Genomic DNA, 23,531 nt, shown 5'->3' with positions numbered 1-23,531 from the left:
ATTACTGAACCAAAGCGGGATGTTTCATTAACATTATTTTTGCCGTTTAATATATTTTTTAATTTAAAATAACGGAACATTGTATATAATAATCGTGAATATTAACGGTGGTTTGCAAATGTATATTAAAAATGTAACACAAATTCAGCATTGAGAACCTGACGCTGTTCATTCAAAGTGAAACCAAAAACTCACTTTATGTAATATTGTCACGTAAATGCAAACCCTCAGTAGCCCTTATGTAGACTCATTGAGACTCACGTGCTGTTGATTTATGTAAACTCATGCGAGTCTTAGTAACAATTCTGGGAAGAAGTGCAGAGTCACGCGTGAACTTGCTGTAGTCCTCCAGCTGTGAACACAAGATCCTCATATTGTATGTCCATGAGTCTACGCCATCTGATGGACGAAGTATTTTTGTATTAACACATTTAGGTACATGTGCATTTGTGCAGCTGCCCTAGACTATATGAAAGGGAGTACAGTCACATTGTGTTGGATATGTTGCGTCACATTGTGTAGGATACGTTACTCCACATTGTCCAGGATGTTGCACCACATTGTGTAGGATATGTTGCAACCACATATGTGGGGTATATGTGGCGTCGTGCACGGAAGAGAAGTGCTAGAGCGAGTAGAGTCTAAGACCTGAGAAGAGTATGTAACCCTATACGTCATTAATACTCGCTCCACAAACCCAACCTAACCTAACGAACATTAGAGATAAAACGTAATTTCATATATAGTGTGCACGAAGTGTGTGAGGTCTCTATGAGGTCATAATAGTCATGTCTGTTCTGGTTTTGAATGTTACTGCCAAGAGAAGCCTAGCAGTCAGGCCTCTCAACTATCAGGTGGCGACTATTATGCTAACGAACATTACAACTACTATGTAAAGTAAAGGCTCACAAACGCCTACATTTTCTATGCATTGGACTCGATTGGTTAGGTGGGATGCTTGGGTTCGTACGTGTCTGGTTAGGATATAAGGTTGGAATTACTAGGTAGTGGCGCCAATATCAAGAGAGCGGACTGATCTAATACGGAAATATCCCGAGAGTGACAACAACGCCGTCAGCGACTACACGGGAGGAGGGAGTTGTGAGATGACGTCACCCATGATTGTGTGTACACCGTACTTACCTATCAGTGACTATGAGGTCTAGCCATTCACGGCCCACCTACCAGCCTTCTTGTACCGGTTGCGTTATAATGTAACTATTCTGTCACCCATCGCCTTCCTTTCCACCAGCACCTATCGCACTGTTTCCATTTCCACCACCTCTCGACCGCTTTCCTTCTCACCGGCTCCCCTCCCATCCCATGGTCACCATACACCAGAAAGTTCAATGGGACGGAACTATCACACTCTGTCAATCCCCGTCCTTCTTCCCCTCCAGTTATACCTATATTTACCCCTACACCCGCACTTCCCTTACACCCGCACTTCCCCTACATGCTCACTTCCTTACACCCGTACTTCCCCAATACCCGCATAAGAAGCCTACACCCGCACTTTTCCCTTTCTTCGTACTCTACGAGGCAGCTCCTATTTATATTCACCCGAACTCATTCGTATGCGTCTAACCTACGCTTGAAACAATCCAGCGGACGTACGTCTATTATGTTACCGGTAATTTGTTCCATAAATCTACAACCCAATTTTCGAACCAGTATTTACCAAGTTTTATCTGAATCTTAAATTATCCAATTTGTATTTAAAGTTTCTCTTTCTATTTTGTGTGTTTGTGTTAAATATGCATATGCATTTACAAAATCCTTTAAAAAATGTAAAATGCAAATTTGAAATTCTTGTGCATTCACCAAGGGCAGCGAGAACTTGAAAACCTCCTGAAATTACAACATAGAGGCGTGAAAGCTATGGTAGGAAGTGTAAAATAAATCCACTGAAAACTGTGGGGTGTCATAGACACAATTAGAGAACACAGTGTCCACCCGCTTCACTGATTCTCAATAATCCTTTAATTGTAAGCTTAATTTCCTTCTTTTATCAATCTGATAAAAGAAGAATTATCAATTTATAAACGATCGGAAGTTCTGTTTTTTTAAGTACTGTACTTGATTTGGCCTGTTGTCCACAGACATATACAGTATATTATCTAACTCCCCAAGTAATAATTCTAATTGAACAATTTAAAATCCAATTCCATCCATCATAAAAGCTCCGGCACCGAATCTTTGTAATGACGTGAAACTTGCTCCTGTAATTATGATATACATATTTTTGTTTTTATTATTAAAACATTTGGATACATCTACATTTGTGCAGCTCCCCTAGATATATGAAGGGAAGTACAGCGTGTCAAAAAACTAGTTACGTGATGCAAACTATGAGTCACAATAACGTGGCTGAAGTATGTTGACCAGACCACACACTAGAAGGTGAAGGGACGACGACGTTTCAGTCCGTCCTGGACCGTTCTTAAGTCAAGTTACGTGATGCTAAAACTCCCTTAGAAGTGTTGACGCAAGTAACCCCAGCAAGCCTCTCACAATCCCTGCACTGATGTGTTGAGGCTTGAACCGACAAGCTTACATTCACACTTATGTGAGTGAATTCATAGTCATAATTATATTTACACATATTTTAGTAGCCTGTACACAGTCACTGAGACATATATAAGCTCACATAAACATATATATACCAAGCATCGTTGTTGTTAAAATTACTTGACATATAAATTTAAATCCAAGAAAGAATTTTAAATGAATGCCCATCACATTGGAGTGAACGAGCGTAATCAATAGCTCACATACAATTCCCTGCTGATTTGTGTGATTTCTCTCCATCGTGGAAGGAGACTGAACATTTACTGTACAACACCAACCTCTTTTCGCCAACAGCCAATTCTTCGATTTTCCTCAGGTCGTGATCGTAATGTTTGGTAAATAACTCCAGTAATAATACGATCAAGTGCAATAATCAACATAAATATTTCAGTTTTCTCCAGCCAGGGACCATTAAGTCGGTCAAAGCACACGATACAGAAGCTAGGGACGGCAAAACCATATTTGTTGAACATTATATATTTTCAGGAAGTGCAAGGGCAAGGGGGAGGGGCGGAAGAAGTGAGGAGGGTGTACTAGGGACGACAGGCACCACCAGACTAGTGTCAGCGAGAAGGCGTATAGGAGTGGGACTATTACCATTAGTAGCTGCGTAATATTAATATTATAAAACAGGCATACATATACTCTTCAAGAGTTTCATAAGCATAGTGTTGCATTTTTGTCAATCCTGTTGGACTTATAAGCTCCTCACAATGTATTTAGTATTAGGCATATCATATTATATATTATTTGAATATATACCTAAATATACTTGAGATTATTAATACAAACAATATCTTATATACCAATCTCAGATCGGAAATTCCACTAGTGATAAACTTCACCTCGCAAAGCTGGTAACACACCCACAAGGTTTTCTCTAATATTTTTCACTTGAGAAATGTTTGCCAGTAATTAATACGTATACAGCACCTAGAAGTACATTATGCCCCAACATGGAGCCTGCATAGAGACCTTGCTTGACTCAATTAAGTCAGGTGTAGCGTGTGATAACGCACTCAGTCACATTTAAATTTGAATAATGCACTTGTTGAATACCCGGAGCCTGTGTTGAGGCTACGCGCGCAGCTGTCCACCTCTCACATAGATATGTACACTGAAAGATATACCCTGCTTCTTGATGTATATACACTGAGGGTTTAATTTAGTTGTGGACTATGTTCAAGACTAAAGTATATTTGCTGGATAGTCAATAAGCTACTGTGGTGGCTTACATAACTCTGAGATGTTGATAGGTATTAAGATAAACACTACACTAAACCCAAGTTCTGTAAGGCTAGTGGTGTGTATCAAGAGCCATAAAACCAGTGTGACTGATTTCGCCTTTTGAACCTGAACACAATTTTTTTTTAAATTTGATCCTTATAATTAGTTATGAATAAAACACAAGACCACATCTCAATAAATTTAATTCTTTAACCAGCTGTAAGAACCAACGCAACATCATCCTAATTCTCCACATGGTCACATGGTCCACGGGTTGCTGCTGTCCACAATAGGGAAGGAAAATATACTTCTCGCACTCTTTAAACTCCAATTAACATCAGTAACCAGTTTGTGGTGGCGTTCCAGAGCAATAGAGATGAGTGTCACCCTCGATGGTCTCCTCCCTCACGGGCCAGACTTTTGAAATCTGCAGTTAATCACCATTGTACCAATCATCAGAAGAACGTTTTCAGCCAGTTCTCACCTAGACGTGCTTGCGAGCATCGGGTCACGGTTCGGTTTGGTACTAGGCTGTCAACCGCGAGAATTTTATTGCCACCACAGTAACTTACAGACTAATCAGCAAATATACCTTAGTCCTGAACATAGTCGAAGACCAGAGGAAACTTTCAATGTATATATACACCAAGAAGTGGGGGTTTACACCTATCGGTAAAGACATATCCTAAAGGCGAGGTAACGAGCCTTTCGGGTGTACCGTCGCCTTAGTTCCTGAGCCCATTATGTGCTTCTAACCCTTTCCACTACCGCCCACAAGATGGGTATGGGGTGCATAATAAACGAAACAAACTGAAAAAAAAGATCTTCGCTTTCTTTGAGGTTTCTTTTACAACTGGCTTAACCGAGTTATGGCCATCTCATCTATCACAAATTCTTCAACAAGAATCAGCGAACTTGAAATCATAAAACAGTCAGTGATTTTACAGAATAAATCTAGGAATACAGCATTTCCTTTTTGTCATTGGTCCATTCAGTTAGTATTGTTCAACGTACATAACTTGTAATGATAAATCGATCATGTTTGCCCGGGTTCACTTTATAGAACCAATCGTATGTAACACGAACCTAATATACAACACACTGTACATAAATGCATTAATAAATCGTGAATACACGATTTTATTTATGTACAGCTGTTCTTACAAGTATGTGCAACGAATTTACGACCTTGTACGACAGAAGTAAAATGACCGTTTGTATCAGAATACAACCAGTGAGCTTTTGTGTGGTTGGCCTGACATTGTAACCCAGTGTGTGGTGGGGCTGACATTGTAACCCAGTGTGTGGTTGGCCTGACATTGTAACCCAGTGTGTGGTGGGGCAAACATTGTAACCCAGTGTGTGGTGGGCCTGACATTGTAACCCAGTGTGTGGTGGGCTGACATTGTAACCCAGTGTGTGGTGGGGGTGACATTGTAACCCAGTGTGTGGTGGGCTTGGCATTGTAACCCAGTGTGTGGTGGGCCTGACATTGTAACCCAGTGTGTGGTGGGGCTGACATTGTAACCCAGTGTGTGGTGGGGCTGACATTGTAACCCAGTGTGCGTGGGGCTGACATTGTAACAGTGTGTGGTGGGGCTGACATTGTAACAGTGTGTGGTGGACCTGACATTGTAACAGTGTGTGGTGGGGCTGACACTGTAACACAGTGTGTGGTGGGCCTGACATTGTAACAAAGTGTGTGGTGGGGCTGACATTGTAACAAAGTGTGTGGTGGGCCTGACATTGTAACACAGTGTGTGGTGGGGCTGACATTGTAACGAAGTGTGTGGTGGGGCTGACATTATAACACAGTGTGTGGTGGGGCTGACATTGTAACGAAGTGTGTGGTGGGGCAGACATTATAACACAGTGTGTGGTGGGGCTGACATTATAACACAGTGTGTGGTGGGCTGACATTGTAACACAGTGTGTGGTGGGGCTGACATTATAACACAGTGTGTAGTGGGCTGACATTGTAACACAGTGTGTGGTGGGGCTGACATTATAACACAGTGTGTAGTGGGCCTGACATAGCAAGAGAGTAAGGGCCATGGCTAGGTAGCCTAGCCAAACGCCAATAACGCACACCGTAGCAGCTTTTTAAAATATTTAAATTATGAATCTATGAGATTATTTTGTTAACGGTCATCTGGTACGGTGATTCAATATTTCCTTTCTTTTTATCGTATCAACGCTGGCAACTATAAATGAAGATAATCTAAATTATCAGCTCTTCATATTTCATTCCAGTTGTCTATTATCCTCTGAAGAAGTGGTTCCTTACATTCTTGTGTCTTATCTCCGTATCTGACTGTCATTCTTTGCCCTCTAGTTCTGTTATTACTTATACTAAGAATTCTATATCTTATATCTTAGGATTATATTCCCTCTTGCATTCCTTTTTATCATGCGACGTGAGATTCAATTATCTCAGTCTAGCCTAATACCCAGTCCTGTTAATTTTACCGTTAGATTTGTATTATATCTTTGAATTCTCGGTATTCTCTTTTGTGCTTTATGAAGTGAAGGTGTCATGCTGGTAATGCGTACCCCCAGTTTAAATCCTATATGCAGGGTTCTGAATGCCTATTTGTCAAGGTTCCTAAAATTGTTAAAATGTTCGCCATCTTAACATACGCTGATGATAATTCAATGACGTACTGATTCATTGCCCTGATGTCACCCTGGTAGTCAAACGATGCTGCGTCCGTGTTATGGCTCTAGTGCAAGATGTGGATAATGTTTTGGTGGTACTAATTTTGGGAATGATCAATATGCTGAACAGTGTTTAATAAGTGTTATTTGGTACACTATGAATTCTCAGTGAGCAGTGCGAACACATCGTCACAAGATTTCCATAACTGATCGAGTAACGTGTTGTGATAGGTTTGGTGTTATACCTTCTCTCAAGTCCTTTTCTTTCACTGACGTTGGACGATTCCTCTCTAACACCATGTAGTTTTCCTTTGGTCTCTCGCCTGCCTCCATGCACATACCTTGCACTTGCTATGATTTAAATAAAATACCGTCTTTCAGATCAGTTATTTAGCCTGTGGACAATGACAGGAAGGATGCCTGGAGTCGCCCGGTCTGGGACTAGGTAAATCTTGAGATATCTTGAGTAGTCCATATCATGGGCAAATACTAAAAAACAGTATGGGGTACAAAACTGACGCCTATTGGGCTTCCTTTGTCGTGCTCTTCCATTCCCACTTTTCTTCTTTAACTGTTGCTATCCGTCTTCCGTTTGTAGGATATTCACCCATCTACTTAAGTCTTCTGGCAGTAATTCGAGTTAGTTCTTCCAGTCTGTATATAAGCCTCTTTGGTGGAATAGTATCAACACTTCTCTGACAGTGAACGAATATGCAATCCGCCCCATACATCTCTTTCATGATTATTCTGTCAATGAAGCCTCACGGGTTTGTGAGGCAAGCCTTTCTTTTCCTCCCTGTCTCCGTGATGCACGTTTGTATGTACATATGTACAGGCATGAGGCTATTTAGGATAGGTATTTAAGATAGGACGGAGGAAAGAAATAGTACCTAACCACTTGGACAGTCGGGGATTGAACGCTGACCTGCAAGAAACGAGGCCGTTGCTCTACCGTCCAGTACAAGTGGCTGGGCATTCGATTAAAATAGAACATCAATTCCACCTTATGAAAATTGGTATAGATCATGAGCTGTTCTTTATATCAAGACTAAGATACATATTTTTCTCTGCTGTCATACATTATCATATGACAAATATTTTAATAGAAATATGAAATAATACAAATTAATCATAGTTTGCTTCTATAACAAACAATATATTTAAATAATAAATACACGAAGACAGATCTTTTGTGTTTAAAACTTGCTTTTAGTATTACTATGCCAGAAGCTATGAGTCTCCAGGTTCAAAATTCTACGCAGTACATCAAACCAAGTGGCTAAAAGTTAACACAACATGTTTAACACCAACTATCCCAGATGGCAGCTGCTCAATATGCTAGCTACGTTATGAGTTGATAAATGTATTGTATTATTTCGGCTTTAGTGAACGCCTTTTCGCTTACAAAAAGGTCCTTCGATCGTATTAATAATTTACATTCATCTCTGCCCCACAAATGTATGAATAAAATAGGTACCTGCAGTAGTACCCCGGTACTACCCCAGGTTCCAATACAATATGTAGCTTGAATATCCAGCAAGCAATCCTGCCACAATAAAACCAAGTCTCCAGTGAATAAGATGTGGAATTTGAAGAGTTTTCAGAAAACATGATCAATCACTGCAAATTGTAATAAAACTAGTGAAAAAAACTTTTGGGTAGTATATTCTCTTTTAGACCTTTTGGATTCATGACAAGAATAAGCTCAGCTTACGGAACTTTTTTGAGTCAATACTTCATATTAATTGTTTAGTGTATCCAGGTCATTTAGATGACTTAAAAGTGAGTTGAAAGAGAGTGCAATTGTAAGGTAGAAGGTAGACTGCCAGGTGTACTCACCTGGGGAATTGAGTGCGTTTATGTCAGATGTATTCATCTAGGGGTGATCTTGTGTGAGTATACCAAATGTACTCATCTGGGGGATCGAGTGTGTTTATGTCGAATGTACTCATCTGGGGGATCGAGTGTGTTTATGTCGAATGTACTCATCTGGGGATCAAGTGTGTTTATGTCGAATGTACTCATCTGGGTATCGTGTATGTTTATCTCGGATGTACTCATCTGGGGATCGTGTGTTTATGTCGAATGTACTCATCTGGGGATCGTGTGTTTATGTCGAATGTACTCATCTGGGGATCGTGTGTTTATGTCGGATGTACTCATCTGGGGATCGTGTGTTTATGTCGGATGTACTCATCTGGGGATCGTGTGTTTATATCGGATGTCCTCATCTGGGCATCGTGTGTTTATGTCGGATGTACTCATCTGGGGATCGTGTGTTTATATCGGATGTCCTCATCTGGGTATCGTGTGTTTATGTCGGATGTACTCATCTGGGATCGGGTATGAAAGTGTCAGATGTAACAATCAGGCAGTTGATTACACAATCATGTTCCTCCATTAGTAAGAACCATAAGATCCAGAGTTGAATGTGATTATTTAAACAATGCTTCCTAATATTAATATTTTTCTCAACTGTCTGGTGAGCATTTTACTGTAGCTGCGGTCACATGCAACTCTGTTTTCTAGACGCATAGTAAGATGCCCAAAGACTGTTATGTAGCAATCTCTCCAACTGTCTGTAACCACAACGCTGCTATCCTACTATGCACTCACAGAATGCAATTCCACCTGCACAGTATAACAACCACCACACATTTTGGTGAAAAATATTACGATTATCAATACTGGAATAACAGTAATGCCATTAAACTTGAGTACCTTTACTAATGACTATTAGTGAGACATACTTATGTAATCAATAGCCGGAGAACAACATCTGAAACTCTACACTTCCCATCACCTGCTATTGTTTGTCACCTCAACTATGCTTTGTATATATTCACCACCTGACTGTAATAGTAACAACTGCTTGTGTTGAAACGTCCTGTAAGTTAAGACAATTAATTATAGAAAATTCGTATATAATTTACCTGGATATACGAAGCAAATAAAAATTATGGAACCTTTTTCTAAACATTTAATTATTTATATAATTAAATGTCACTATTAGTCTCAAACCACCGATCTCAGGAGCGAGAAACAGTAGCTCTATCAACTGCACCACGAACAGTCTTAATAAGGAAGGATTCCAGAAGCAACTAACTGTTGACCAACTGGAACTTTAAGCTTTCTCTGGCTGCCACTAGAGTGGGCGTGGATCGTCTAAATCCTCTGTTCTCCTGTAATAGCCATAAAAGTCTTAAAATTGCAGTTGTGCAGCGGTTAGTTGTTTCTGTAATTGTTCCTAATTAAGGCTCTTAACTACGTCTACTTAACTAAAAGAGCAAACCATGAAAACAATGGGCCATAGGGTTTACAAAGTTTAAGTATATACTGGCTAACTAAAATCTATATAAGTCAAAACAATGGGCCATAGGGTTTACAAAGTTTAAATATATACTGGCTAACTAAAATCTATATAAATCAATGTTTGACTTGTAGTCCATTTTGGAAATGTTCAAAGCTATGACAAGAAGTGTTTCGTTCGTTCAACCTAATCAAACACCTTACCAAGTCCTAACTATTCGTAAACCAACCATATATAACAAATTTAATTTATATTTCCGAAAATAAAAATGTTGTTATTATACCGTTTGGAAGATCCATGCTGGTCGTTGGTTATCTGTTGCATGAGTCAAATGCTGACTTCTTACGGAAGTCATTGACAAAACATGGGTTGAAAAAATATTAGTTACTAGAGTTATCCTAGGTGAAATGAAAGTTAATTTGGAGCCATAACCACTTTTAATACATTTTTAATCTGGATAATTTCTTCATTATAACCATTTTAAATGTTTTTAATTTAAACTAAATTAAAAATATAAATCACAAACCATCCAGTTATTGGACAAATTTTCCTATAGGCTCGGCCCTAAAACCCCGGGAATCCTGATTTAAATCAGGATTTATTAACATTTCAATGAAATCTGGATCAACTGATTACAGCCTAGCCATTTCCAGCACATTACATTCTTCATATTTTTGTTATTCTTGTGCTTTTCGTAGTAAATATTATTTGAATTATACTTCTTATTTTAAAACGGATTTAATGAAATTGTACTGTTGAATAAAAGATAAAAATACAGTTAGTACACGGGACATATTTTCCGGGGCGTCGTCCTCCCGCCATGTGGTCTTCACCTGTGTGGCGGCGGCATTTGCGCGCGGACTTCTACCAGTGCGTCGTGTGACAGTTAATTATTTGCGAGTGGAAGCGATATTTGCCAGCAACTGTGTGCCTAGAACAGTTAGAAGGCAGAACAAGTGCTCCTAGAACAGGTAGGAGGAAGAACAAGGAACATAACATTGAGGAAAAGGGTAAATATTGATATATAAAGGTTACCATGGCCGGGTGCTGGCAGACACTGGTTTGCTCTTGACACTTGTGGACTCGGGATGGCATTAACAATGCCAGCCAAAGACAAGTTCTCATGGCATATATTATGACAAAATATCTCAGTGATAAGATGGTCAAGTTCGCTCAAGCGGTTCACAAGAAGCCTACTGCTGTTAGCCTCAAATTGACGATCTGCGATATGGTAAGTAAAAGTTAAGATTTGAGTACGTAGTTAATGACTATAAAAGGAAATATTTGATAAGACATTATTTGTGAGTATTTGTATATGTATATATGTATATATATATATATATATATATATATATATATATATATATATATATATATATATATATACATATATATATAAATATATATATATATATATATATATATATATATATATATATAAATATATATATATATATATATATATATATAAATATATATATATAAATATATATATATATATATATATATATATATATATATATATATATATATATATATATATATATATATATATATATATATATATATATATATATATATCCTCACCAAACTTTGCACGGTGACTGGTCTTTATCCGAAGATTGTCATAGGTGGGTCAGAGTCGAGCCCGTTCCCCCCTTCCTCCTTAACATTAAGTGGTAAATCATACTAATTTCGAATCTCGCTAAATGAAAGACAACAGTTTTACTAAGATTGCTGGGATAAAGAGTAAAGAGGGTGGTAGGGAAGTTAATACAGGGTTTGGGAAGGTGATGGACCTCCCTTCCCATCATCACCTTCCCTAGCCTTCACCATCTTTCATACCCCTTCACCACCTTACATGTCCTTCCCTTTTTTTCTTCTTCACCACCTTCCCTCTTCTTCACCACTTTCCATCTCCTTCACCACCTTCCTCATTCACCACCCTCCCAATCTTTCATCACCATCCCTACCCGTCACCACCCTCCGAACTCTTCACCTCCATCCCCACCTTTCACCACCCTCCCAACCCTTCACCACCATCCATACCCTTCATTTTCATCCCTACCCTTAACTACCTCCAAACCCTTCACCACCCTTCCAAGCCTACACCACATTCCCTACCATTCACCACTTTCACACCACTCACCACTTTCATACCACCCACCACTTTCCCTACCCTTCACCATCGTCCCTATTATTCACCATCCTCCCTATCGTTCGCCACCTCTGCTCTTCACTTTATCTTCATCCTTGTAATCTTAGTGAAGATGAAATCTTTTATTTGGCGAGATTATTATGATTTGCCATTTCATGCAAAGGGGGGTGCATGTAACTTGGCATTGATCCAGGTATGACCATCCCCCAGACAAAGCCAAGTCATCATGCAAAGTTTGGTGAGGCTAGCCCGAAGCGTCTGGCCCCAACCTTGAACAGTCAAACAAACTGAATTTCTATTTTATAGATATAGCTTGAAAATCCACTAAATATCTTTTGTCTTTTTATTTTTATGGTCTTCGCTTACTTTGCTCTGCGATATTTCGTCCATATATCTGGTCATCATTAAACCATGGAAAAAGTTAATAATAAAATACCAAGAGTGGAATCACAGTGACTAATGACTGTTTAGGCAATAAAAGGCTTAAGGTCTAGAGGGACGCTGGAGCTGACTAAGCAGTGTTGCCCCTGGTGACCCATGCTTTACTACTTTTAATTAACCTCACGCTTCGTAGTTTGGTGGTGTGATGTTGCTGGACCCTTCTAGTGTCCTCATCAGTGGCCTGGTGTTATTCCAGCAATTATACTTGAGTAATGTTTAGTGGCGACCTGTGAGGTGTATAATTTTGGTTGGTCTTTGTATGTCTGAGTTTTAAATGTGTTGATTGCAGGATATGCTCCACGAATGTATATTGCTTTCAATAATTGCCACTTCGTTTTGGCGTTTCTGTTTTAATATTTTTGCGTTGCCACTTATCTTCAGCCATGTTATTGTGACTCTTCGATTACATATTTTTGCGTTATTTGTCATTATCTGACTTTATGAATGTGTTGTGTATTTCATACTTTTCTTAAGAATTCATTATATAATAATTGTTCCAGTTAAGGAAACTATAGAGTAACCAATGTTCTTACATCTTATTATTTCGAATTTTAAATTTTTTATCTGGGCAAAAAGTTAACAACTATGTTAGTATTCATGGTTATATGTATCATTTACCCTTGCAATATTAATATAACTAAATGAATGTTTTCATTTATTCAAATTGCAAGTTGTATCTTTGCTATATCAGTTACTGTACAATATAGTGTTTATTTAAATCTACCATATTTATACGGATATTACAAAGGGCCTTCAATTTTCCCAAATACAGTGTACATATGAAAAAATTACTATGGGGCAGATGATTTTATAATTGATATAGCACGTCATTGTGACTTCTTTGTGATATATATATATATATATATATATATATATATATATATATATATATATATATATATATATATATATATATATATATATATATATATATATATATATATATATATACATATTGTGTTTGTATATTTAACACCTAAATAATATCCCCTAGTTAAACCAATTTATTCAGTTGTACACTTCAGTCATGTGACCCTTAACTCTTAGCCTTTCGAGATATCGTAAATTAAGCTTCAACTCAATTCTGTAGTATAACTGTTTTTGTTTCTTTATTAAATAATATACAATATAACGAGCATATTTACATCAATTTACAATGAAAAATGCTACACTTATATGTATGTTATATAATTCTCAGTAAACCAACTTTCCATATCATCACCGAGCATAAGCCGTAAACCCTAAATGGTATTAAACTGCAAAATCTGAATGGGGCCTAACAAGAGTAAGGTACAGCAGAAGAATAACATTAATTTAATTGTCTGCGTTTCTGCAAATATCCTATTTGCCTAATGTTTGTTACATTCCATTGCATCAAAATATAGCGATAACCTCTCGTATGTTATTTCTCCAAGTGTCTTGCTAGTACACTCTAGCAAACTTTTAAACCTAGGTTTGAAAGTTTTCTTAAACATGATGAAAGGGACACATAATTAGTAGTACAGTATGATTGGTTGCTCCATCACGCTAAATACACGAGTTATGCTCGTCTGTCTCCTTTATGTTAATAAACAGATGAATAATGCTTTGATAGTAAAAATCATTTATGGTTTGGGTGTAGGGGAACCAACAATAGGCTACGCCGCCGTGACCAAACACCAATTAGTGAGCCCAGGGATACTTCTTGGGGAAAACATGGAGGCTTTCTGTCGCTAAATTCTGTAAATTTTGCTTATTGAAACAAACATTCAGATGAAATCAGGCTTCACTTGATGAAATCAAAGCTTGTTTTTTTTATACTAGGCTTTATTTGCCGAAACAAGGCTTTTATCTGATGAAACCAGGCTTAATTTGATGAAACCCAGTTTCATTTTATGAAACTAGATTTTATCTGATGAAACTGGGCTTCATCTGATAAAATCAGGCTTTACATGATGAAATCACTCTTCGTACAACCAAACTCCATTATATGAAACCAGGATTCGTCTCGGGAAACCATGTTTTGCATAATGAAACCAAGCCTCATCTAACGAAACAATGCTTTATCTGAAAAAATGCCCAAAGTTTCAACAGCGTTCAATTCGGTATGAGTGGACCTATAGTTTTCTTCTTTTTTTTCTGAGAGATTTTCTTGGCGATTATATCATTAACTTTTGCCATTTTCTTCCGTCATAACTACATCTCCCGTACTATTGTCACAACGTTTCTCGCTAGGTGTTCGGGACATTCATGTCGCGCAATATATTTTTGTGCTCCTTTGTGGCACATAAAACCATTTTGAATCAAAAGACGCCTTCATAATAAACATATAATGCTTCTTCGCATACAATTTGATTTACAGTTCCGATGAAGTCCCTCCGCTCACACTTTTTAAACGCCTCACAGAACTCCTCAACACTCATGCATGCTGCAAACTTTTGTACGCGGTTTCCTCTACCGATCTACTTCCTACGTGGAACAGGTGATGATGGGCGCATTACTCATAGTATAATAACCGTTGATAGTAGCCATTAATTGGGTGGGTAACCACGCGAACAGTTTTGCCCTTGGTTAAGGGACCTAGGTGAGCCTAACTGGTTTTCTGTCCCAGACACTGTTGTTGCATATCATATGAACCTTGTTTTGATGAAATCCTAGTTTTTCTAGGTTAATTTTTGTTATATACATTAAGCTGTGCGACCTTAGACAGAGCTTGAATTCATGCGCCCAGCCCATCCAGCTGTCCAATGTAATGATCCCCGACCTCTTTCGTGTCATATCTGTTCAACCTAAAGATTTTGTATGTCATCTGACAACTGTGTATGTCTGGATCATATCCTCCTTTTTTCAAGTACCATTGGGCTTAGCTCTGTCCTGTAGCTGTTTCCTCAGTTCTGGATAACAAGTATCGTAGTAAATGCCTATTTTCTCTTATTTTCGTGATATGTTTTTAGATGTGGCGACTCGACGCTAGTGGGACATTAGCTGTGTATAGTGTTCTGGAAGAATCCTATTATTGTCCACTGAAGTGCCCTGATGCTCGGTAGCGTAGCGAATGGTTCGGCGGTATGTCGACCCCCAGATCCGAGTGTGTATGTCTGTAAATCATGGAAGAAAAAAATCGAGGACAGATTTGACAACGGGAAATGACAACTTGACAACCCAGATGGGAAATATAAACTGAAAGATGCTTATGTACTCTCATGTACAAGCTATTTTGAAGCATAGAAAGCGTTCGCGCACTTTAGGTATACACTTCCTCCGTGATTATCTTTTATTAAAGATAGTGAATTAGAATACCCGGTAGGCTCAGTTTTACAGTGTAACTGATTATTTTAAGAGAATTTAAGTTTAGGAATAACTGATGTGCAGTAGATACAAACACATTGATGTTCTACAACAATATACATTATCTTGTAGTGTCATTCGGGACTATTATTATTTATGCTTCTCAATTAAATTGCCATAACTCTGGTATCCACCAGTCCCGACACTGATACCTTGCTTGTCTGGCACCCGACACAGTCTCCACACTGATCATATACCTTGCTTGTTTGGTACCCACCAGTCTTCAAACCTTTATCATTCCTGCCTGGTACCCGCCACAGTCCTCTACACATACATTTTCTGTCTGGTACCCGCCACAGTCCCTCAACCTTGGTTGCCTGGTACCTGGAACCCGCCACATCCCTCACATTAATACCTTTTCTGCTTGGTACCCGCCACATCCCCCCACACTGATACTCTTCCTACCTGGTACCCAGGTAGGGTACCAGGTAGGAAGTTTGATAACTTGTTAGCATGATACAAGCCACAGCCCAGGATATAATTTTTCAGGACATTATTTTCCCCTATTTTTCAATATTTTCAACGTAGCTTTAATAATCATGATAATAATTTTATTTGGCACAGTAAAACAGTACAGTAAATCTTAAAGTACTTTGGGATTAAGTGACAGCCGTGTCCGCTGGACTCTCGCTTTCCAGCAGACAAGGACGGTGGTACTAGAACTATAAAATTACTTGTCGTTATTCTCAGCGGTGCCGCAGTGGTTTTATATGGAGACTATGAAATGATTGATTGGTAATGAATTTGATTGATATTTTAAAAAAGTCCCTTCCTCATTAACGAGGTCGCTAGCGTCAAATAAATACAAATAATGAACTTAGCTTGTGTTTTATAGTTTTGGCGCGACTCCCCAATAGGATGAGCCAAACTGTATGGAGGAGAGACAGTGGGACCACACAGCTTACTCCTGTAGTGTGGAACATATTTTGTCCTTTTGTTACTTTGATCAGAGAAGCTTCTCAAACCACTTAACCACCTTCACAGGCAATAAACCATGCATTCGTCCATCATGACAATGTTCCTCTAAGCATGCAGGTTACATTAAATGAAATGTTAACGACAGACACACTGTATACATATTGTTATTTTATTAATTTCAATGAATTTTTCATTGTTTTGGTTAATACAGAAAGTTTATACACAGGTTCAACGACCTCCATAATGTAACTCTTTTTCGAGATCATACCAACAAACATTCCAAGCAAGTTTGAACAAAACTGAATTCAAGACAGGTAACTTACCGTACTTAAAATATATATTTGTTTACAAATGCAAATATCCAAACACACTCAGCATTCTGTCGTTCATGGTGAGAGTAGCTGGGGTTTCATCCCACTTATACTGTGTGCGGAAATTACGAAGATATTAACCACGTAATGAATCATATTAAAGCGTATAATTACGAAGAAAAATGAAACGTGTAATGAGCGATTCCGTGTCTATTTCAAAACATTTTTGGAGGTAATGGCTAGAGAAAAATTTATTTACTCAGAATTAAGAATGACAAATGAGGTTGTTATGATTATCCAGGACCACGTCGCTTCTAATTTACTAATGAGAATAATTTCCCAATAATCTTCTTACTAAGAACTTGTTTAAATAAATATAACAAAATAAATAAAGAAAGTAGTTACCAAAATTGACTTAAAGTGTTTTCGTAGTTAATATTATAGCAGATTCAATAATATTTATATTCACAATGCTTCTAAAATTAGTTATGGAAGAAAAACCTTCCCAATCAATTTGGTGAGAATTTTCAGACAAAAGAATAAACAAAGTACTGGACATTTGAACACTTCTAAGAGAATATTTATGATGAGAAATTTTGAAATTTTAAATATAAAATTTCTAGGAGGTAGGATTTATAATGAGCTTTGTGCAGCTAGTTCCAACACATGTTGGTTATATGTACTTCTTAAGATCCATAAATTTTTTTTAGCAATTAAACAAATAATTTCTTTTGTTGGAACGCTGAACTATAAATTAACAATACTTTTGGTTCCACTTATAATATACCTTTAACTAATAATATTTAAACTATTGAGGAGTTCATTACATAAATTACTTCCAGCTTAAAATAGCGATAAATAGCGTATTTATGGCACCTGACAGCTGAGTGGACAGCGCTTCGGATTCGTAGTCCGGAGGTTCCGGGTTCGATCCCCGGTGGAGGCGGAGACAAATGGGCAAAATGTTTCTTTCACCCTCATGCCCCTGTTACTTAGCAGTAAGTAGGAACTTGGGAGTTAGACAGCCGCTACGGGCTGCGTCCTGGGGGTATGTAACAAAAAGGAGGACTGGTCGAGGACCGGGCCGCGGTGACACTAAGCCCCGAAATCATCTCAAGATAACCTCAAGATAAGATATGGCTAGCATGGATATTGAATGGTTGTTTACAAATATTCCACCTTCAGAAACTTCTTGCAATTACAGATTCTTGTAATTCTTGTTTACCTACAGATTTTTGTAATTTTAGTATGAATGGGAAAGTTATCAAATGTTGGAGATTGCAAATTCACAATAAGGTTTTTCATCCGATGGTAACCTGTATTCACAAGTAGCTGGGATAGCAATGGGTTTACGCTCTTGGTCCAACTTAGACTAATGTATTTCTTTGTACGTTTGAGAAAATACTGTATTGGTTAGTCACGTGTCCGTCAGTTTTTAAGCTGATTTTATGTTATCAATATATTGATGTTTCTTTTTTAATTTTGCATGACCATTCACAGTTACTTATGCTCGTTTCGTACTTGAATTCTGAAAAATTTAAACTTGACATTTACTTATGAAATTGATAGTGTAACACTGTTGATATTTATACCGGTAATGATGGTTGAACATCGGGAATGACAGTTAAGACCACTAATAATTGATTAACACCGGGAATGATAGTTTAACTAAGTTAATATTAGTGTAACACCGATAATGATAGTTTAACACCGGCAATAACAGCTTAACACCGTGTAATGATAGTTTAACACCGGCAATAACAGCTTAACACCGTGTAATGATAGTTTAACACCGGCAATAACAGCTAAACACCAGTAATGATAGTTTAACACCCGCAATGACAGCTAAACACCAGTAATGATAGTTTAACACCCGCAATAACAGCTAAACACCAGTAATGATAGTTTAACACCCGCAATGACAGCTAAACACCAGTAATGATAGTTTAACACCCGCAATAACAGCTAAACACCAGTAATGATAGTTTAACACCCGCAATGACAGCTAAACACCAGTAATGATAGTTTAACACCCGCAATAACAGCTAAACACCAGTAATGATAGTTTAACACCCGCAATGACAGCTAAACACCAGTAATGATAGTTTAACACCCGCAATGACAGCTAAACACCAGTAATGATAGTTTAACACCCGCAATGACAGCTAAACACCAGTAATGATAGTTTAACACCCGCAATGACAGCTAAACACCAGTAATGATAGTTTAACACCGGCAATAACAGCTTAACACTGATTATCTTGAGGTTATCTTGAAATGATTTCGGGGCTTAGCGTCCCCGCGGCCCGGTCCTCGACCAGGCCTCCTTTTTGTTACACATCCTCAGGAAGTAGCCCGTAGCAGCTGTCTAACTCATAGGTACCTATTTAATGCTAGGTGAACAGGTGCATCAGGGTAAAAGAAACTCTGCCCATTTGTTTCCGCCTCCACCGGGGATCGAACCCGGAACCTCAGGACTACGAATCCGAAGTACTGTCCACCTGTCAGGCCCCCCTGTCCTTTGTACACTTGGCTGGGTAGGTCTTCTTTACCTTATAAAAGTAATCAAAACTCAGGTTATAGGACTGCGTATTTACATCCTCCCTCCCAGCAGAATTTAGTTTTGATTTATTTTCATTACAGTTTTGAAGGATAACTATTAGGAATAGTGTCGAGCAGCGTCTGCGTCAAGTCACACACATGTTTCTGACTGCATTATTAGGCGTCGTAATGGTTTTGAGATGGATTACGTACTCCTATAGCCATTCAATGTATGCCTCCATTAACTGCACATCTATTAGGAAATTTGGGGAAAAAAAATTTGTTCTACTAGGTTAGTTATGATACAGAAAATAGTTCTGTGATATATAAAGTAAACTGTGTTTGTTAATTTATGACTAAATCTGTCTTTTTAATGAAGTGTTTAATGTTAATTCACCTGTTTCTGAACGTTTAACGAGCACTAGCTTGTTTTTGCGACAATTACAATGTTTCAACGATGCTTTGTGATGGCTGTAGGAGCTGCAGATTGTACCAGAGGCTGCGCTTGAATAGTAGATAACACTATTTTGAATACCTTTCCTCGTAACCCGACCTGTTGCCGTACCGAGGCCCCAGTCTAAATCTCATCATAAACTTAATTAAAGTAATTAGTTATGAAAACGTTTTAAGATACCATTGATGTATGGCGAATGCAGTGATATATTGGCATTTTCTATAATTATTTTTACGGAATATGGCACTATTGACAGTGGTGACAACTTTGACACAGAAACAACAATATTACCGTCATGATTAACTTAATACAAAACAGGGCGTCTCATGGCACGGCATGTTGACCCTACCTGTTATACGTTTACCGACTCAGTTAACAAAACATTAGTATTTAAAGTGTCTAGTTTAGACTGATGTAAACATGTCAGCGTGTAACAAAGTGACTGGGAGGTGATTGATGATGATAATAATAACTTGGTGACTGTACCTGATTTGTCATGGTCGTGGTGATCAGAGTCGGAGGTGTTGGTGTGATCCCCAGCTGACCCAGGGCTCTGGGGACCCTCCAGGCCTAGTGCGTCCCGCCGGCCCATGCTAATGTCCCCATAGTGGCGCCCTCCCAGCCCTGGGTGCCCCAGGCCTAAGAGGGGCGGGGGAAGCGCACCTTGCAAGCCAGCAGCCAGGGCATGAGGAAGAGGGTAGTGATGCAAGGGCGGGTATGGCAGCGAGGGCAGAAGAGGAGGCGGTAGACCAGGCAGGTGTGGCAGTAAGCAGGTGTTGTACAGGTGCGGTAGGCTTAGTCCAAGGGGTGCCAAAGCCCCGCCGCCTGTGCCACCGCTATCTTTCCCTCCACCTCCGCTACTGCCACCGAGGAGGTACTCCATAGCGAAGCTTTTCCCCCTCTGACTGGTATGAAGACTGGCTGCGGTGTTTCCGGACATCATGTAACACGACTTCCGCTCTAGCCCTGCAAGTTACCCAGGAAAATGTCACAAAATTTGATCCACCAACACACTTCTCACACAATTAGTGGGATTCGTGTCGTTATACCCCAACTACTTCAAATTTTTCGAAAAAAGCGAAACAAATGGCCGAAGTAAAGTTATTTAGGTTGACTTCACTGACGTGTCTCAACAGTAGACTACAAAGACTCGCGTGGACAAGGTAAGAAGTGATCGCGGTGCACCGAACTGCGTCTCTCGCCAGCGGCAACGAATCTGATAACACCGGAGCGAGTTCGCCATAAGCCGTCGAGGTGTCGAGCTCCGCCCACCGCCGCTCCGCCCGCCCGCTTCCATTGGCCGGCCGGGAGAAGGTTAATCCATAGTCACCGCTGAGTGGTAAAGTTGGGCCGCAAGCTCCACCTTCGTCGTTACAGCACATCAAATGGGGGATGCAGCACCGCCCTGTGGTAAATTGTGGAAGGGAGATTGTGTTTCTGCAGGAAATTGACGCCCTATTATTTGCATGTTTGCTTCTGGTAAGAGCCTACAGATTTTATCAGTCCCGCTATACATCAGTGGCAATCAAGCATGATTGTCGACCATTATGTACCGATTGGGCGATACACTGCCACTAAAGAGACGGTATCTGCAGTCTCTGACGAACAGGGAAGCACAGGGTCTCATAAGAAGGATGTTAAATACGTCCACTACGAGCTCACCATAGCCCGTTCTACTTGGAACTTTTGCTCCGAGTAGCTGAATCTAAAACAACAATCCGAAGGGATTGTAGTGACAAGACTGCGCTGCTTGTTCGTCATCTCGGACTGTTACTGTACTTGAGGACAATGGTCTGGCTCCCCCCCATTCCTGGCTCTGGTCGCTTATAACCTCAGTTCGTTTGCCAATATACAGTACCATGTTCATCACTAGTTATTGAACGGAGAGATAGGCACTGCAAGACACATATTGGGACAATAAGTGATTTCAGCAGCCAAATAGTGGGTGATAATATGTGAGTTAGCATATCTCCTGATGTAGAGATGAAAAATTCAGACAACGAGAGGCTAGGCATAAGAGCTTAAATGTACTAGTAATTGTATATTATTGGTAGTTGATATTCATTAAAGTTCTCGGTAAATTTATTGAATAATACCGTCACAAACTTTGCTGTAGGATTAGTGTACATTTTTAAACCGCCATTGTGGGATATACTCCCATATTCCAACACCAACTCTGCTACTGTCGGCATGGTCCGGGTGTTGCTTTCCCTAACGTACCGCAACTAACAGTAGCTCATCGATTCACATCCTATTCAAAAAAATTATGTACAATACCATAAACTATACGACAAACGCACAATTGTTATAAAGTAATTCCACTTTTGCTTAGAGACTTCACCAAGATTGCACATTCACCTGTTCAAAGAAAACTGCGCAAATATTGCATTCCTCGTAAGGTAAAATCTAGTTTTCAGGTAAAACTCGTTTTGACCTGCGAGGTAAACAAGCTACGTATCACATGTACTAAGCAGCACTAATATTTTTAAATCACCGGGTATATTTATTGGTGGTGACATGTGCTACAGCTTGAAACTTAGTGATGACATAGGCTACAGTTTGATAAGCGCAATTTGTGCTGACTTATTGACAACATTACTCATGAGGTTATAAATTAGTCATTGTCATATAAATTACATCAAATCTAGACAATCTTACAATCTTATTGGTAACGAAGGGACCTGGTTGAGTAAGCTTTTTGAAACTTAAAGTCACGTACGGCTCAACAAACCGTCTTCAACTATAAGTAGACCTGTGCGTCTTTCCCATGTACAGCTAGAACTGCGCCTATACAACCCGTGTACAATTGTAATTTTGTACCTACAACCCGTGTACAACCAAAGCTGTTGCTACATCCCACGTACAGCTGGAGCTGCGTCTTTATAACCCGTGTATAACTTGAACTGATCCTCTACAATCCTTGCATACTTGTATAACTAGACCTGTGTCTATCTCTACAATTCCCGTACAGCTACGCCTAGACCAGCGTCTCTACAACAATTAAATTTGCACCTCTACAATCCGTGTACAGCTAGACCTGGGTATATATAACCTGTGTTCAGCTAGAATTGCGCCTCTACAAGCCTGTAACTAGACGTGTATATCTATAACTGGTTTTCTGCTCTAGCGGCAATGTCATTTTCTATTTGCTGTTCTAATTCCCTCCTTACCCTCTGGTCTCCTGGTACCTTTCTCTGTTCTGGTATTCTTTTGTTTTTGTAGATTTTTCATGCCCTCGTGCTTTGCTTCCTTCCGTCCTTTGTTAATCCATGGGTTAATCATAGCCTATCACTGTCCTTCCTTAGCAGAGGGGCAAATTTTCCAACTGTCACCCAGCATTTCTCGTCGAAGTTCATCCATCATTCAGCCAGTGTGTGCAGCCTATCTTCCCAAAGCGAAAGCACTTATTTTAACGATGTGGTCGATTGTACAAATATGGACGTGACTGACCAATAGAAAGTAGACTTTTGTATTATTGAGTTTGGACAAACCAGAAAAGTTTTTGTATTTGTTACTTATGAAACCAAACCTACCCTAACTATCCTAGGTCTAATACAAGCTGTCTGAAGCCAAATATAGAACGTATATGTGCTATACTAGGCTTAAGAATATTTA

The 23,531-nt window shown here is 39.1% G+C and overlaps 1 protein-coding gene across 2 annotated transcripts in view; it reads right to left on the bottom strand.

The window, feature by feature from the left end:
- The window catches only part of LOC123766480 (homeobox protein unplugged), a 41,209-nt gene extending 20,081 nt beyond the window's left edge, over positions 1-21,128 (bottom strand). The window contains exons 1-2 of one of the 2 annotated variants that reach the window (XM_069308293.1): positions 21,041-21,124; positions 20,403-20,882 (exon numbers count right to left, since the gene is read on the bottom strand). In XM_069308293.1, the coding sequence (XP_069164394.1) occupies positions 20,403-20,859 (457 nt within the window). In that variant the 5' untranslated portion in view covers positions 20,860-20,882; positions 21,041-21,124. Of the gene's footprint in view, positions 1-20,402 lie in introns of both variants that reach the window. The other variant, XM_045755651.2, reaches the window with a different exon arrangement.
- Between the last annotated feature and the right edge of the window lie 2,403 nt (positions 21,129-23,531).

This window comes from Procambarus clarkii, chromosome 62, assembly GCF_040958095.1.
Source record: "Procambarus clarkii isolate CNS0578487 chromosome 62, FALCON_Pclarkii_2.0, whole genome shotgun sequence".
Taxonomy (NCBI): domain Eukaryota; kingdom Metazoa; phylum Arthropoda; class Malacostraca; order Decapoda; family Cambaridae; genus Procambarus; species Procambarus clarkii.
The sequence above is the reverse complement of the archived record's forward strand: the minus strand, read 5'-3'. Positions and strand labels throughout refer to the sequence as shown.